Genomic DNA, 19039 nt, shown 5'->3' with positions numbered 1-19039 from the left:
CTGTCATTGTACAACTTATCCGCTTAAGGAATCCCCATTTAATCTCTGGAGCACATATACAAAAATAACCCTTGTAGTAGTGTGATAGAGGAAGCAATACAAAATAGTACAACCGGACTGCCCAATGTAAAACCCAAGGAATAAAGCAATCATCTAAAAGAACGAGCCGTCCCATATGGAAGCTATATTTTATCTGTAGACATTCTACCAATGAGGACTGCACTCTCCCTAATATAGCAATAGCCAAATCTAGTCCTCCATAAGACCACAAGGAGGTACTGGTAGTTTATATTCCATCGAATACTATTGAAAAGAATACGGCAAAAGGACACATGTTATAAAATAAAAAAATAAAAAGGCTTATATCTAAGAGATTTGTATTTATTGATAGCAGTACCCAATCTTTTATTTCTTTTTTTGTACCCCCAATGCTCAGCAATTTTATCCCCTGTCCAATGACCATGCACTAATTTCACAGGATATCAGCAATAAAATGCTGCATTTCATAAATCCAATGGTCCTTCTGCAATACACGGTCCAGCTGGTAAAATCGCGTAGAAATGCAAAAAAGACCACAAGGTAGATCTATATAGAAAAAACCTATGCATAACTTGAAGGTATGTTTGGTCCATTTTTCGTTCTTAAATATTTTGGGGACAAGCAGTCTTGAAGCTGCGAACCACATTTTAAATAAAATACAAAAATATAGAAATACCAAAGTATCTTTGTACATTTGAGAACGCATATAATGCTTGGACTGCAATAAAACTCTTGTTCACATTAAATATTATGGTCGTTGATATAAAAATAGCAACTTTGTAGGAAACACTCTGAAGAACAGATAATGTTGTTGCAAATACTAGTGTATGTAGAAAGTCGATCACATACCACTCAGAAATTACATTTCTGTATCATTAAACATTAGCTCTATTCTGCCTTAACTTCTAAAATAGATCACTAAATCCAAGATACATAAGTGGACCAAAGAAAACGCAGTCTGCACAACATTTAAACAACACTTTACCCTACAATCAGATGTTGTAGTGTGGTTTTAGTGTAACAGTTTGATGTGCACACTCCTTAAAATCCAAATAAGTTTATATTTCCATATACAAACGTCACCAAAATGGATAGATTCTTACAAATCTTATAAATAATAAGACACCACATGTCAGTAAGCAAGCTTTGAAATACAGAACGATTGCCCACTATACCTGCTTATGGATAATCATAATGTTTGACAGCCTGGCTACGGATATAAACATTGAAAATCTAAAGTCAATGTCACTGACAGAACTGAACATTCATTAAAAAAAAAAAACTATCAAAAAGAGAATAAATGTAATTAAATGAAATGTGTACATCCACCTACCCAAATTTCAAAACAATACTTGTGTCTTGCTAAATTTTGGTGCAACCAAATCTGGAAAAAGAAACATATCGTTTAAGGATGCACCACCCATAGGAGCCACGGTAAGGTGCACTGCATCTTTTTTAACTTCATATTTACATTACGTTCAAGGAACCCTGAATGCTACACAGTATTGTTAGAGAGGACAAAGTGTTTTTCTGCTATATGCAGAACGACCACACGTATAGAAAGAGGATGATCAACAATTCTTCAATCGATCTGTTACTTTTAACTGCGCAAATGGAAACGTAGGTTTAAACAGGCAGTGTATGAAGGATCCAAGCTTGTAGTATCCCTAGGCTTAAACTATGCTGGATGTATTACTAAACAAAATTCCTCGAACAAGTAACACTGGTCTCACTTGAGGTTGATGGTTCCGATCATCCAGTCTCTGGTATGTAAATTACAATATGCAGTGTTTTTTCAAAATTAAGTAACAAATTGAGGCATACACAGAAATTCTGTCTGAAATGTTGCGTCTCACTCAAAGACCAGAAAGGTGTCCCAGTAGTATGTACTACACACAGATTTGTAACACGTAGCCTTCATAGCAGAGTGTGTGTGTGTCCCAAGTAAGGGCACATGTTAAACTGGGCAAGCCCAACCACTAGAAAAGATGAGGGGAGACAGTAGGATACACAAGTGAGTAGGTAGCACACTAGAGTTTGCCTAACTCAACTGAAGAACGATTGCATCTCTCAAGAGTCTGGGCAACGTGGCTCCGTTCTCCTGGGGGATGCCTGGGCCACACCATCAAGAAGCTTTGAGAGCTGGAGGGGGCTAGCAAGGATGAGTGTATCGGACACAAACACAAATTTGGATTTATGTATCCACTTCCCACACGTCAAATGCGTAATCGAGGATGCACCTCAGCGTATGGTTCTATTTGGCAAATCGAGAACATCTTTTGCACCTTAAATTACGTGTTCTCTATCCCGTTTTTTTTAGTTACACTTTGTAGGCATGGTCCATTCAAATGACCTCTTTCTGCAATCACTATGGCAACCAAAGCAAATGTACTGAACGTTTCCCTGATATAATACAAAATGTAAAGCACCATACTAAACAGTGTTGGTGAGTCACTCAGGATAGAGTCATAGCTAGGCTGCTTCATTCGATAAAAACAGTACCGCTTGAATAACCACTACAGGGGGATGCAAAAGAAATATATCATTTTAAACTAAATAAATCAAAACAACAAATAAACACAATTATATTATTTGTTTGCAATTCCATTTTACTCGAGCACACCACCGTTTTATTAAATAAACCTACATGTCATATCCAATATGTAACTAAAGTAAGAACCCCTCCCTCCAACGGGTGTGGCCCAGGTTGGGAAACTCTCGATTCCAGCAAAACTCTTCACGTTGGGCACTGAAAAATACATATTTCCAATAATAAATCAACTCTATGAAACGCTGCAGCAGGGTTCTGCTCGGCCCAACACGGCTGCCTCTTCGTCGTTTGTGGTAACATATCTTTATCCAATTGGCACAATTTCAGAGGGGCTTTAGCATGCACACTTATTCTCATCCGCTTTAACTGGATCAAGTTTCCCAGACGTTCCGCCATTCACGGACTCCGGTACTTGGGTTTTGTCAACACATTGCTCCATCCGCTTCATGATTAAGTCCAGGAGCGTTTCCACAGCCTTTTCTACATTCTGTCCAGTAGCAGCGCTCGTTTCAAAATATGGAATGCTATGACGGAATAAACAAAAAAAAACATTAAAGCTTTGCAGGGAATAAACACCATCAATATTAACGCTACAACAATTTGTTTGCTTATCTGTAACACTACACAGTAGGAAAACATCCAAGATTCACTACCTACAAAGTTTTGTTACATCACGGTGCAAGCCGGGCCACAAATAGTTCATCAACAATAAGTTTTGTTCCAGCAATTGACTACCTCAGAAAAGTAATAAATGCACTTGTGATGGGGTTTATAAGTAAAACTGGCAACCTAAGTCAGCACATAAAACTTCGATGCAGACTTAGGCCGATGCAACCAGGAAGGCAGATGCAGCCCTGACGTAGGCCAGTGCACACATCAAAGTAGATGCAGCCTACCTCGGACAGATGTGCGGATGTATGGGGATTTTTACAGCTCTCACCAGAAACTGTAGAAATGTTGGGAGACCTGCAGCAAGGGTTACTTCTGGCTTTGCTCTTTCAGACAGTGTTTTCTCTGGGTGCTGCTCAGGCCAGGAAAACGACGTTCTTCTCCTGGACAGGCTCTACTCCTGCAGGGCCAGGAACATTCCGCTTGCTCTCTCAGAAAGCAGCCATGCTTCCAGGCACTGGGCAGACCATCACCTTCTGCTTAAAAGTGCAAATTTCAGTTGACTGGCTATCAGGCAGACATGAGCTCTACTTGCACAGCAGTCAGTCGAGTATTCTGAGGAGGACTCCCAATCTTGGTCAAAAAGGACTTGCAACTGGAAAAAAAGGGGTGGTTTGGGTCCCACTTTTGTGCACAATTTCCAAACATTTGTACAGTGCAATATAATATTAGTGAGAGATTGAACAAAGAAAGGGAGGGAGGAAATAAGAGGTTATTGTTGTGTGATCTTCCACAAGGCCTCCAATAGTGTAAGTAAGAAGGAGATATTGCGTTATTAGACAGGAGATGTGGAGCTACTGTCTCCAATTTCAGAATTAGTTTATGGTGGTTCTCTGTCAAATGTCCTTCTCAGGCCACATTCCAGACACAGCCTTTGGGTAAAGATATGATTCTCAACGCAAGTAGCACAGCAGATATCTACAATTGAAGCATCTGCAACTTCATCTTGTAACACGGAACCTGTAGTCCCCACTGTTTACGCCTACTATTTACCAAATGGAAGTTTGCAGGAAGAATTAATTATCAGCCCCTTGCAGAAAAAGTCTTCACAAAAATGTATAAAAGATAGTGCTGCATCTATCCTCCATAGAGGAATGGAGTCAATTCACTTTCTTGGGAAGCCTTCCTCATCCATCCTCCATGTTGTACCATGCTAAACCAGGGCAGTGGCGTAGGGAACCTCTCTGCTTTAGCAGCTTAAGTGGGGGTAGTTGCACTCTATGTCCTTGCAATCTGGCTCCCACTATATATTGAAAACCAAAAGGGGGGTTAGTTATTCGAGCTTCATTTAGGAAGATCTAGGTTTGTAACTGGTATTATGTATCAAAAAAGTTACTAGTTGTAGAGAGATGTGGTGCTATCAGGTTAAGAACACCCTACTACCCAAGGTGTGACTTGCACACTGGATCTGAAGACACAGAATGTATACAAATGTTATTCCAAAACAACCCAAGCACAACAAGTGTTATAAATTAGTATGAGGTACAAACATTAAGGACTTGTTATCCAAAATAAAGTACAGTTTGTTGTCTTTTTCGGAACTTGCAGTCTTCAGTATATTCAAACAATCAAAAAAAGAATTTCTTCACAAACAGTCAACACTTGGTTCATCACATACTGACTTTTTCAAGGCTGCAAGATATTACAAAGAAGGAATTGTAAAAATTAGAAAAAAGAAAAAAAATTTAGAGTAAAGAACGGAATGAAGATAAAGAAACAAGCAGGATGATGTAAGAATCTCTACAGGGTGCTAATTAGGACTATTTCCTGTTTTTTAAGTCATAATATTGTAGCAAAGACAAGCTACTTAACCTCATCCATGTTCGGGAAATAGTGTTCTCTACGGGTACTAATAAACATGACTATCCTCAGGTTTTTTTCCACCACTAATGGTGAGCACATGGAATTTTACCATTTCCTTTGTATCAACGCGGGACGTGCCTTCGGAAGTTGGGACACGATACTGGAATATAGTTGTATTTTCTTTACTCTGCATGTGCAATGTCTACACTGATTTTTCCATTTCACACAATTTCATTTATATTTTTTTCATTTGCTAGTCGACCTATCTCATTTATTACATGCCAGTAACAGCATTGTGTTTAAAAAAAATCCAGAAAAAAACACCCTTTAGAGAGGCTTTATTTCTTTCTTTCATATTTCTCAGCATGAACAGTTTTTAGCATTTTTTAATTTTTCAATGCACTGTTGGGAAGCCCTTCTACTTTCTTCAACATTACTGCAGCGTGCCCCCAACATATCCTATAACTACATACACTTTTCTCTCAGAACAGGAAATCTGTCCTACAACTATTCAAGATGGTGATTACTTACCACTCACAGTTACCATCTGAGCTGATTAAGGACTACTGATTTTTAAAACTAACTATTTGAGAACTCACTTTATGTAAGTTATTACTCACAGCAACAGAGCATTAACATTTTATTGATTTGACTTCACTTATTGGAATACTTTATTTTCCATTCTGCTTTTTGTTACCAGTGGCACGTGTTGCAACATTACTAGGTGTGAACATGCCAATTTTGAGGCGCTGCATCAGATATTCACCAACCGGGTCTACAACTTGGATTGATGACCTTTTCTATACTTTGGAGGTTGGTCTTAGTCAATAACCGGGTCTTCAAGCTCTTGTAAGACCTCTTTTTCACAGCGGTTTAGGATACTTGTTCACGGTGTAACTTTACTGGTTCTATAATTTAGGAATAGGATTTGGTTCACGGCGATACATCACTGGTTCTATACCGTGGATAGCCTTTGACTTTTCTAAAGATCACTATGGAATTTCTCCTTCTTACTTACAATATCGTATGCCAATAGGAGGGTCACACTATAATAATATCTTCCCATTTCCTCCCTCCCTTTCTTTATTCAGTACATGGGTAGGGGATCCTCTCACTAATATTATATTGCACTGTGAATCTGATTACGTGATTCCTCGTCTTGCTTGTTCCTTTATCTTCATTCCATTCTTAACTCTATATTGTTTTTTCTACCTTTTCCAAGAAGTTAATTATTCTAATTTTACAATTTACTCTTTGTAACATCTCACAGACCTGGAAAAAGTCACTGTGTGACGAAACACGTGTTGGCTGTTTTTGAAGAAAAATGTATGAACGTTTGAATGTACAGAAGACTATAAGTTCACATATAGACAAACTATTTTATTTTGAAATAACAAGTCCTTAACGTTTGGACTTTATACTAATTTATGACACTGTTGGACTGCTTGGTTTGGAATCCCACTAAATATTGATATGAAAGGAAGGAATGAATGAAAGGTGAAAGGAGAAGTGGAAGGAAGGGTGAAAACAACAGAACAGAACAAGGATGAATGAATGGCTGGAAGGATGAAAGTTTGGATAGATGGATGAAAGAATCAATTAACAAAAGGTTGAAAGGAAGGGTCAAAAGAATAAATAGGTGGATGGAAGGTTGGATGAAAGGTTGTTCGCATAAATGGATGGAAGAGCGAAGGCAATGATCACTGAATAGATGGTATGATGAAAGGAGGGATGGATAGTTTTTTAAAATGATGGATTGATAAGTGAAAGAATGGATGAATGAGTGGACCGATGGAAGGAAGAAATGTCAATGGATTGTTGAAATAATGAAAGGATAGAGTAAAGGATCCAAGAATAGATAGATGGAATAGTGGGAGGATGAATGGATAGATTAGAGAATGTCCAGGTGAAGAGAGCTAATGCAGGAAGTGCTGGCCTTGCTGTTTCTCTCACTCGGTGTCATTAAAGTTTTCATTCAAAGTGGGGGAGGGAGGGTGGTAGTTTAAATTTCTGGCTACTCCCTTAAGCAAGGGGAACCCAAAACCCTACTGGTTTTGGTACTCATTCACATGCAGATTCTGTGTGACTCTCGAGTGCTGCACACAAACTACAGGCACTCAGAGACAGGATTGTTAGTGCAAGGCTCTGAGTTTTCATTTAACAGTAGAACTTTACACAAGAGGCGCCAGTCTGCCATTAGCAAGCTTGACCTACTTCAACTTACCAGGGGAAGAAGGTGGGGCTGTACCACTTATTGCACTACTAGTAATTGCACCCTGTGGTAACGAGTTACTGCACATGACAGAATTAACTGAGATGACCGTAATAAGGGCCCAAGTATACTTTTTGGAAAACTAGGTCCTCCAGTGTGACTAGGTTCAAGAGGTAAGCCAGAGAGGGTCCCTCAAAGTCTCATATGAAGGCTTCGAGCTCCCACTGAAGTGGTTAGTTTAGGTGCTAAATACTGCAAGTGGGGCAAAGCTGGATTTCGTAGCACACAAGATGCCTTTGGGATAGATTTGCCACATCACACAGGTTCAAGGTTTTACCTGTGGACATTGTCACTTTTTTGGTTTTCAAAATCCCCAATGAGGCAAGACTACAAGCTATAGCAAGCCATGGCTCCAGAAAGCCGGATACCTTTACCAAAAAAGTTTGCTGAACTAGAGTTCAGGGCAACAAAAAAAGCTCAGAGTAGGATGAAACTGGTTATCTAGCCTACTTAGGGTGTGACCTACCTGGGAAAGCCTTGACAGCTAGCTTCAGTAACGCTCTATCTGGTGATTACTCTATTTAACCACAAACTCCACCCCATTAGATTATTTCCATGTGCCAGATTGTATACAGATTATTTTTCCAGCAATGTTTCTGTGCATCTGTAGGTGTCTCCTTATGACTTCATACTGCTCCAGAAGTGAAGTTGCTGAGCATATATTAAGTGCCACCACTGCACACCGACATCAGTTTTTTAAAACGTTCTCCTTCCATGTCCTCAGTAGCAGAGGGAGAACAAACTGAGGCAGTGAACAGATTCCGAACTTGGGACCTTTTTTGATGGTAAGTGAGGAATCTGCGGTTAGAATATCCAGTGAGTAGCCATAAAGTGCATTGACGAAAACAAGCAACCTGTTTTTTTGTTGAATACATTTAACCATAGACTCCTCACGTTTAGAATAGAAACCATAGCTGTATCTCCTAAGAGTGGAAGGTCTAAAGAGGGGACTCAGGGCAAACTGTCCTTCAGAACAGAGCAGAAAAAGTGACTTTCCTGCCAGACTAGTTTATCAAGGTAGTATTGTTTTGTAAACGTATATGCACTGACACACATCACAGTCTTGCATATATCCAGAACAGGCACCCACTGCTCCAAAGCCATCACAGTAGTCTCGGCTATAGTGGAATGAGCCCGCAGGCCCTTGGGGAAGGTGGAAGGAGGAAGGAAGAGGGGGGGGGGGGGGGGGGGGGGGTGGAGAGGAGGGGGTGCTTATTGGCCAGTGCGTATTTTAATACAGAGGACTATCCACCATGACAGGAAAGCCTTCTCCTTCCTTGTCCCAGGGAAACTTACCAAGAGCTGATCATTCATGTGATGGTCCTTTGTGCGATCGATATCAAATGTCAAAGCCCTAGTAGGGTCAGGTTAATGGATCATCTCCTATTTTGAGGGGTGAGGTGAAGCAATAGCACTCGCAGCGTAACTGATTGGCCAATGTGGAATGAAGTCATGACCTTCGTTAGCAAGGATGCCGTGGTCCTCATTACCAGTTTGCCCAGAAAATAACAAGAGGTTTAAGGCGGTTGCAAAGACAGCGCCTGCAGTCTACTCATGCGATGTAAACGTATTGAGGAAGATGTTTTTCAGTGTTAAGAGTCATGAAGAACAGCTGTGAATAGGCTGAAAGGCTATGCACATAAGAAATGTCAATCCAAAGCTCTAGTCCCACTGAGGCATAACAAACTTCGGGGGGAGGGGGGCTGGATTTGGCAAGACACATGCATCAAACCTTGAATAAAACATCACAACTAATAACAAACAAAGACCATTGATGAGGTAAACACAAAGTCTGATAAGTAAGCAGTCACCATTCCCACCGCAGGGTCTTGCTGGACTAAAGAAAGCATATACAAAAGAACATCAAAAACTGAGGCTTGTAAGGGGGGGCAGTGTTTTGAACACTACACCAAGCAACAAATTCGGTCCCTGCGCCCAGCGTAGCTAAACTTTATGGATGGGCATTTGGCTGCAGGGATGATATCAACCACTTCAGTCAAATGCATTCAATTGCCACTGCTGAATCTCCATGCATGGAGGTGTAGGCTGTGGATAGTCTGACGCAGGATCTTGCCCTTCTGCTGAGACAGTAAGGACCTTCTAAAGTTGAAGCAGGTTACAGAACAAATACGCAGGCTCTCTAGGTACTATACTTCCCTAGCCCATCCCAGGCCAATGACAATGAACTGGGCCCAGTCTGTCTTGATCATACTCAGAACTCAAGGCAGGGGAGATAGCAGCCAAAAGACATATAGGAGTCTTTTCTTCAATTCCAGCCAGAGTGAAACTCTTAAAGGGCACCTTAGAGGAAACACCAACATGCACAACTGTAAACAATATGGAGATGTTGCTTGTGATCTGCCTGACGACACCTGATTAGTTTGTGCGATCTGGCATTCAGGGAGGCTGCTAGGCAGTTAGGGACCAAGAATATGTTCTGCTGGTCCAGTCACCTCCAGAAGCTTAGTGCCTCCTGACACATGGCCCAGGACCTCACTCTTTCTACTCTGCCACATGACGACCGAGCTCGCCTCCCTCTGATGGATGGCAGAAAGGCTTATAGGGATCACCGGAGGCTCCAGAAGATTACTATGGAGCTCGCTCTCCAGAGTCTTGAGGTCTCTAATCATTATCTCTCCCAGATGGCCTTTAGCAACCCAGCAGTGAAGCATCTGTCACCACAACGAAAGCTGGGTGGGAGAGGGAAAGGGTGAACTACCAGCTGAAATATCTCTGCGATAGTCTGTAGTGTCCAGGCCAGCCCAGAGCATACACTCGCCTGCATTCTGACTATCCTGTGTCCTATGGGCCGAAGGGGACCTGAAATCTTCTGGGACAGCAAACAGGATGTCGGTTGCCATATCCCATAATGTGTGGTGTATTTACCCAAGGGACAAACCATGGTGATAAACATAAGGACTATATTAATCAAAGAAAACATTCTCTTCCCAAAAGAATCAAGTCTTTTTGATTCGTAATCCAGAGAATTGGTCAGGAAGGAATTCGGACTGACCTTACTTGTTGAAGCCTGAACAATGGGGCTCTCCGGTGCAGGATGCTTCACCGTGAAGTCATCACTCGAATGACTGGTTGTCATGAGCATGGCTTAGACAACGTACCCAGAATTCATTAGTACCAGCTCCATGAACGGGCAATAATGGCTCAGATGAAGCTGACTCGGTTGAAGAATCTCAGTTAACACATTTGTTTTCATCTCAGTAGTGGGCAACTGTAATACTACACTCTCAGCTGCCCTCCAATTCAACACTTCAATGAAGTACTTTATCTAAATCGAGGCCAAGCTCGGTTTCAGATGTGTCTAGACCACTGTCATAGTGCAAGCCAACATACTATGCATCATCAGTATAATGAGGAGGAGATGATCTCTCTGACTTCTTCCACAACAAAATACTCAAGAGCTACACTAACTTCGCACCCCAACCCATTGCAGAGGACATCTTCACGCAATCACCCACCACCAACGCCTATTATCTAACAAACTGGAGCCCTTCACCACAAAAGACTCCACCAGAATTATGAACACCATCTATTTAGGATACCCCACAGACCCCTGCCCTCACCACATGTACAAACTGGGAAGAACACTGATCAGCACTAACCTCACCACCATCATCAACTCCTTCATCCTTAGTGGAACCTTCCCGGATAGCTGGAAATACGCAGAAGTAACAGCTTTCCTGAAGAAACCCTCTGCATATACATAATTACTTAGCAACTACAGACCCATCTCGCTACTTCCTTTCCCGTCCAAAGTTCTGGAGAGAGAGATCAACAGGCAACTCTCCTACAATCTAGAAGAGCACAACTTTCTGGACACCACCCAGTCAGGGTTCCGCAACAACCACAGCACGGAAATCACCCTCTTGGCAGCAACAGACATCTGGTCCATCATAGATCGAGGTGAAACCACTTCACTCATCCTCCTTGACCTCTCTGCAGCATTTGACACTGTTCTCATGGCACCCTCATCGCTAGCCAACAGAACCCAACAAGTCAAACTCCCTCCATACACCTCGGAAACCAAGAAGCTAGTCTGTGTAGTCCTCCAGGGATCCTCCCTCCACCCAACCCTTTTCAACGTGTATATGGCACCCTTCGCCCGCATCATAAGAGCCCGCTGCATCAACATTGTCTTGTACACCGGAGACACACAGCTCATCCTCTCCCTCGCTGATGCGAACACCACCACCAGGATTAACTTCACATCCTACATGATCAACGTGGCCAACTGGATGAGGGCGATCTGAGATCCCAATCTCAAGAAACAAGTGCTCCCCATACGACTCCTCTGGGTGGCAATCCAATGTATGCACCATGCCCACCCCAATTGCCTGCACCAGAAACCAGGTCATCATCCTAAATGACTAACTCATGATGAATAAACAGGTTAACGCTGTGGTCACATCCTGCCGCCTCATTCTCAGAATGCTTCGGAAGATGTTCAAATGGATCCCCACGCACACAAAGCGTACGGACATCCAGGCATCTCCAACCAGCTCATAAAAAGACTCCAACAAATCCAAAACGCCACCACCAGACTCATCCTCGATATCCCCAGGAGTGCTCACATCACTCCCTACTTCACTGAACTACACTGGCTACCCATCCAGATATGCTGCCAATTCAAACTGCTCATCCACACCTACAAAGCCCACATCAGACTAACATGCTTTAATGACCCACTTCCACTCTATTCAGATAGCTACGGTCTCCCTCTCTTACCCTCGCACGGGTCACCCGCATCCACAGAAGTAAATCAGAAGGGTGCGCCTTATTCTTTAATGTCGCCAAGAACTGGAAATGAACTTCCAAGATACATCGGTACAGCTACTTTGTTTCTTGACTTCTGAAGAGAAATTGAAGACCTGGCCTACGTTCCTGCTCCAGCATATGGATACCCTCATGGGTGACAAGTTGCGCCATACATTTTGATATAACATTATATGCAGCAATCTGTCCCTTTTTTCATGATCATCAGTGTCCTGACACACGTGCACCATGCTCGGTGTGAAACGGAGCCAAAAAGAGCGTGAATCCTATGCTGATACTATAGCCAACATAGGTAAACAAAAAAGTGAGTGCAGAATGCTTGAATTAATCTTAGTCCCTAGTAATTACTCTGGTCTGCATGCTAGTCCATCTTTCTTTTGCCCACTATACCACCTCGTCAGGGACCATCCATGTTTAATCAGTGTTGGCCCTGCTTCAAGAGGAACAATCCAGGCCAAACTGCCAAGCTTAGTTCAATCTCAACAGGAACACAATTAACCCCAGACCTATTTTGCCCCAAACGGGGCTTGTAAGTACGATGTTTGGTTCCAGTGGCACAGTACCCCCAACTGTACCTACCGGTGCATGTATTCATCAATACGGATCTCAGGGCAGAGGTTGGGACTGTAATTAGGCTGCATAATGACTGGCTAAGCTTCTGAGATTTTACAGCGGTTTGGGAGTGGAGACTGGTGTCAGGACTAGGGGTGGGCGGAATTTGCGGAATTGTGTTACGCAAATCTCCGCGAAACGGTAAAAAATCTCCGCGAACACGCAGAAATTCCGCGAACACGCGGAATTGCTTGTTCGCAATGCTTTTTTCCTGTTCACAATTGCTGTTTGCGTGCTCGGGGAGAAATATCTCGCGAACACGCATTTTGAGATCGCGAAGAAGCAAAAATTTCGCGAAATCGCGGAAAGCAGACTTTTTAGCAATTTCGCGTTCTCCGCGGAACGCGAAATTACGCAAATTCCGCGAGCGGAACGGAATTTACCGCCCAGGCCTAGTCAGGACCAGATCACTGACCGGCGCAGGCAGACTCAGCTTCTGCATAAAAAGGAACCAGCAAGAAATATGGTACAAGTTCATGCGTGGAAGAAAGGGGGTTTACATTTGCAATCCACAGTTCAGGCTGTACTGCTTCCATTTCAGCAGGGTCAAGACTGATTTGCATACGGCTACATCAAAACTGAGGTATCATGGTGCTTAAAATAACGATGGATGTGGCCCAGAGTAATTGCCAGTGGTCAACGGTGCCAGAGTAGAAGTTGGTGCTAGGAAGGTAGCCAGCTTTAGGGGCTGGCGACCTTGGGGTAGATCTGCTGGCGAAGTCTAACTGAAGACCCCTGCTGCTCCGTGGGGCACGACGGCGACCATCTGCATCTTGTTGAAGGATGCCATTTACTGAGGGGTTGACAACAGCCTAAAACACTTGGTGTGCTGGGAAGAACTGCACGATTGGTTCGGAGCCAGGAGCTATAGGGAGAGTGCGATATTTACCATGACACTTTCATACCTCCTCACTAGACGTCATGTGGTGGAATGAGGAAAAGTCCCACCTGGCCTTCATATGCTTGTGCATAGACTTGGACTTCAATTTACTGGAAGCTTTTTTAGCAGGAAGGAGACTTCTTGTGATAGTGACCTAGTAACTGGGACCACAATCTGGAATGGGAGTGGAACTACTGCTTGCCCACTCTTCTTATGTTTTGCGGCATTGAGCTCAACTTCCTGGTCCTCAACAGCTTTAGAGTGCATGAGAGCATACTTTTTGCACGATTTAAGAGTCATGGCCTGTGCCAAGCACCATTGGCATACCACAATTGGGTATGTCACCGACAGCTGCTTCCAGCAGACTCAGCAAGGTTCAAATCCTATCATTTTCTAAATCATATTCTGGAAGGATAAGTTACTTACCTGTAATCCTAGTTCTCTTCCAGGGGTATCCTCAGCAATAGTCATAGGCACATGAACATTCCCGCCCATGCGCGGGACCCCGGAAACATACAACATATATGTTGAAAACATATGTAGCGCTATATATCACTCCAATAAAAGCAGGGAGAAAATGCACATTTGAAAACTGCTTTAATAAAACAGCAGAAATCACCATCTTACAAGGGAAGAATGAGAAAACATTGTCAGCACATAGGCTGTTTTGCATAAAAACCTCACTGTAGAAAGCTGAAAAGCTAACCTACAGAGACACACAGTTAAATTGGCACCATGCCTTTAAGGCAGCCATGACCCCTAGCTTCCCATCATGCCTCAGGGTTGACAGTTAGGTCAGTTGTTCTTTGCGGAGATCCGCAAACCATAGCACAAAGAGTTGATATATCTTATTCACTTGCCCGGGGAGGCGGTGGGTTGCTTATGACTTTGATGAGGATACCCCTGGAAGAGAACTAGGATTACAGGTAAGTAATTCATCCTTCTCTTCCAGGGGATCCTCATCAATAGTCATAAGCACATGAATAGAATAGCAAGCCCATCCCCATATCGTGCGGGCAAGTAACCATAGTACAACCAAGATACATAGTAAACAGAAAGCATAAAATGACTCCAAAACCAGTTAACATTGGAAAAGAGTCCTCAAGGAGGCCTGGTCTACTTGGGTATCCGCTCTGGAGTCAGAATCCAGACAGTAATGCCTGGTAAATGTATTGACAGATTTCCAAGTTGCAGTCTTGCAAATCTCTGCCATCGGTACATTGTGTAAGAATGCAACCGTAGCAGCCTTGCCCCTAGTAGAATGAGCTTTGGGGGAGGCTAGCAGAGGCTTGTTCGCTATTTGGTAGGCCAACTTTATAAAAAACACTATCCACCTTGAAATGGATCTTTTAGAAGCTGGAAAGCCTGTTCTAACAGAGCTGTAGTTAACAAACAATTGCTCAGCTTTTCTTATGGGCTTTGTTCCCTCCAAGTAGAATTTGAGAACCCTCATTAGGTCAAATGAATGCAGAGACCTTTCTGCTGGTGTAGCAGGATTGGGAAAGAAAGAGGGAAGAGAAATAGTCTGATTTACATGGAAATCAGACACTACTTTGGGCAGGAAGGAAGGGTGAGTTCGCATAACCACTCTATTATGATGGAAAACCATATACGGTTCCTTAGAACAGAGTGCTTGGATTTCACTCACTCTGCGTGCTGATGTAATAGCCACTAGAAAAGCTACTTTCCATGTAAGTGTTGTAATGCGGCCTTATGAATGGGTTTGAAGGAAGGACCCATCAATTTGGACAAGACTAGATTCAACTCCAAAAGGTGGAGAGGGAGGTCGGACAGGAGGATAAACCTTCTTCAACCCCGGTAGGAAATCCTTGACCACCTGAAGTTGAAAAAACGAAGGCTGGTTAGGCAATTTTCTATATGCCGTGATGGCAGCCAAATGCACTTTTATGGATTTACACTTCAAACCAGATTTGGCCAAGTAGAGAATATAGGGCAATGTTACCTCCTCTTGCCCTTGAATTGGATTCCACCCATTACGCACCCACCACAAGTAAAACCTTTTCCATTTAAAGGAGTATGAGGTCCTCGTGGATGGTCTTTTTGACACCCGCAAAATGTCCATGCAATCTTGAGGTAGGTTCAAATGTCTGTACTGCAGGACTTCAGGAGCCATGCTGTCAGGCTGAGCGAGGGAAGACTGGGGTGCAGGATCTTCCCTCCCATTTTGGTCAGGAGGTCCGGCCTGCACGGAAGTCTCAAATGCGGGTGCACTGAGAGGTGCAACAGGTCCAGATAGCACCAGACTCGCCTCGCCAATGGTGGTATGAGAATCATTGTCATGCTGGATCGGATCAGTTTGGCCACAACCTTCGGAAAGAGAGGGAGGGGGTGGAAAGGCATATGCAAACGTCCCTGACCAGTGTATCAAAAGAGCATTCCCCCCTCGTTCCTGGTCGGTAAAAGCTGGATGCGAAGTCGTGGACTTTTTTGTTTTGATCTTCCGCAAAGAGGTCGATGAAGGGATGACCCCATTGATGAAAAATGTCTGCCACCACCTAGTCATTGAGCACCTAGTCTTCTTGTTCGTCGAAGTGACGACTGAGGGCGTCTGCTTGCTTGGTCAAGTAATACATGGTGGTTGTATTGTCTCTTTGTATTCGGATCAATTCGGACTGAATCGACGGTTGAAATGCCTTGAGGGCTAAATGGACCGCCCGCAGTTCCAGCATGTTGATATGATAGGTCCATTCCCTGCTGGTCCACCTGCCCTGAGTTTGCAGATGACCCAGATGTGCTTCCCATCCCTGAAGGGACGAATACGTGATCAGGGATTGTCTTGGCAGAGTTTGATGGAATGGGACTCCCACCAGAAGATTCTTTGGTTGTAACCACCAGAGAATGGACATCTTCGCTGCTGGCGAGAGGAAAATACTGTCGGTCCACTGACTCGAGGATTGGTCCCACTTGTCCTCCGGATCTTGTTGCAACGGTCTCATCCTCAATCTGGCATTGGGTATGAGAAAAATACAAGAAGCCATCGACCCCAGCAGAGAAGCCACTTGTCTTACTGATGGCTGATGAGTTTGGAGGATGACGTTGCTTTTGACTCTCATTGATGACAACCTCTCCTCCGAAGGAAACACTTTTCGGAGGTCGGAGTTTAGGGTGGCGCCTAGATAGTGGAGCGATAGGGTCGGTTGAAGAACCGATTTTTCCACGTTGACATGAAGGCCTAAGCTTTGCAGGAGGTCCAGGCAGATGTGAAGGTGTTCCTGCACCATGTGGGGGGATGATCCCTTCACCAGCCAGTCGTCCAGGTATGGATACACGAACAGACTTTGGTGATGTAATGCTGCCGCTACCACTGCCATGCATTTCGTGAAAACCCTCGGGGCAGATTTTAGACCGAAGGGTAAGACTTTGAACTGGTAATGTTTTGTGTCCACCATGAACCGCAGGAACTTGCAATGCCGTGGTGTGATTGGGACGTGAAAATACGCATCTTGGAGATCCACCGAACACATCCAATCGCTTTTTCTCAGATGTGGAAATATTTGATGGATCGCCAACATCCGAAACTTTTCCTTCTTGATGAACTTGTTCAGAGAACGTAGATCTAGAATTGGTCTGAACTTGTTCGGTTGGTCCTTTTTCTGAACAAGGATGTATCTTGAGTAGACCCCCTGTCCTCTCTGTGCCGGAGGGACCTCTTCTATGGCTAGTTTCCTGAGAAGGATGGACACTTCCTGACGCAGGAGATCTAGGTGTAGCCGACGGGATTTCACCGAAGTAACCTGTCTTGGGGACGCGCAAAAACTTAGTGCGTAACCACTGTCTAGTATATTTAGCACCCACTGGTCTTTGGTGATGTTGCGCCACTCTTGACTTTAGTTTGAGATACTTCCTTCCACTGGAGTGTGCAATGTTGCTAGAGGAAGCAGAGGCTCATTACTTCCCTTGAGTTTTTGTTGCGTAAGAGGATTGCTGTTGGTGTCCTCTTCCTCTCGAGGAACGACTGCCCTGGAACTGGGATTTGTTCTACTTGTTTTGAAACCATTGAGGGGTCTGAACCCTCTGTTGGTAATTTTTACGATTGTAGGACCTGTAGCATTTAAATTCCTTTTTCTTTTCAAGGCCTACGGCCTTTAAGGTGTCCAACTCAACCTTCATTCTAGCCGTTTCCTCATCTGCATGTGATCCGAACAGTGAGGTGCCAGAAAATGGGAGATTTAAGATGCGATGTTGCGCCTCTGGTTTCAAAGCAGTCAGACGCAACCAGTAAGATCTTCGCGCACATATGCCATGTGCATAAGAGTGAGCCGACAAAGACACCCCATCCACCGCAGTGCTGATTATTTGGTTGACCACCAGCGCACCCTCCTGGAGAATTTCAGAGAAATCCTGCTGGTCCTCCTTCGGGAGTTTGTCTTTGAATCGCTCCAGTGAATCCCATAAGGACCGGTCGTAACGGCCCATCAGAGCCGCAGCGTTAGACACTTGAAGAGAAGACGCTGCAGAACCGCAAGCCTTTCTCCCCCAAAAGTCTTGTGCTCTACTTTCCTTATCCGGAGGAACAGAGGAGGAAGAAGCAACTGCGTGTGTCTTCTTTGCTGCTGCCACAATGACAGAGCCCGGTGGCGGATCCGATTTGAGGAAAAGAGTATCTGAGGCAGCAGGTCTATATTTCTTTAAGATTCGTGCAGGAGCTGCTTTAACCGATGATGTAGTAAGGAAAACGTCCATTACCGGCTCAATGATACCAGGGACCAAGGGTAGTATAATGGTCTAGTCGCAGACCTCTGATGGAGGGTCTCGAAAATGATAGACGTCGTGGTCTGAGGAGCTGACATGGTGATTCCCAGCTTTTGTGCTCCTCTGGAGAGAACGTCATGAAACGTGTTCACATCGTCGATGGGTGACACCCTAAAAGGAGGACTATCCCTGAGGGTGGGTGAGTAGTCCCTTTTGGATGAGTGCGTCGAAGGAGGACCACGATGGCGTTCGCCGGATCTTACTCTGAGTCGATCTGCGCTCAGGAGATCTGCCTCTGTGTTCTCTGGTCCGAGTAGTGGGGGAGCTGTCCACTTCCTGCACAAGACGTTGTAAGGGTGACCTGTGCAGAGGACTGGAATAGTCCATAGTTCGTTGAGCGTGACCCGTCGGTACTGTTTGCCAATGATGGAGAGGTTAGAGCCATCTGGGCGAAAGATGAATTGAAGGAGATCGCTGTCTCCTTGGAGAGCCTACTGGTGACCTCGGAGGCTCAGGTGAGTGAACAGACTAATTGCGTGAAGTCGCAATTGTCTGGGGTGAGCTCTAGATAGAATGAGAAGACTCTCTGCGATTTCTGGAAAGAGATCGGCATCTTGATGAGCGATGGGACGTCGATGGAGAATGCCTCGACTTCAAATGGCTGTGTCACCATCACTGGTGAGCCCCTTGATCGTGATAGTCTCCTCGA

General features: G+C 44.0%; 1 protein-coding gene across 2 annotated transcripts in view; it reads right to left on the bottom strand.

Moving 5' to 3' along the window:
* Positions 1–360: 360 nt before the first annotated feature.
* RAB27B (RAB27B, member RAS oncogene family) overlaps positions 361–19039 on the bottom strand; it is a 692526-nt gene continuing 673847 nt past the window's right edge. For both annotated transcript variants that reach the window (XM_085629967.1, XM_085629974.1), the window contains one exon: positions 361–3114. In XM_085629967.1, coding sequence (XP_085486093.1) covers positions 2925–3114 — 190 coding nt within the window. In that variant the 3' untranslated portion in view covers positions 361–2924. The remainder of the gene's footprint in view (positions 3115–19039) is intronic.

The sequence above is a fragment of the Triturus cristatus genome, chromosome 2_1, assembly GCF_964204655.1.
Source record: "Triturus cristatus chromosome 2_1, aTriCri1.1, whole genome shotgun sequence".
NCBI classification, from domain to species: domain Eukaryota; kingdom Metazoa; phylum Chordata; class Amphibia; order Caudata; family Salamandridae; genus Triturus; species Triturus cristatus.
Note: the sequence above shows the minus strand (reverse complement) of the source record. Positions and strands in the feature narration are given on the sequence as shown.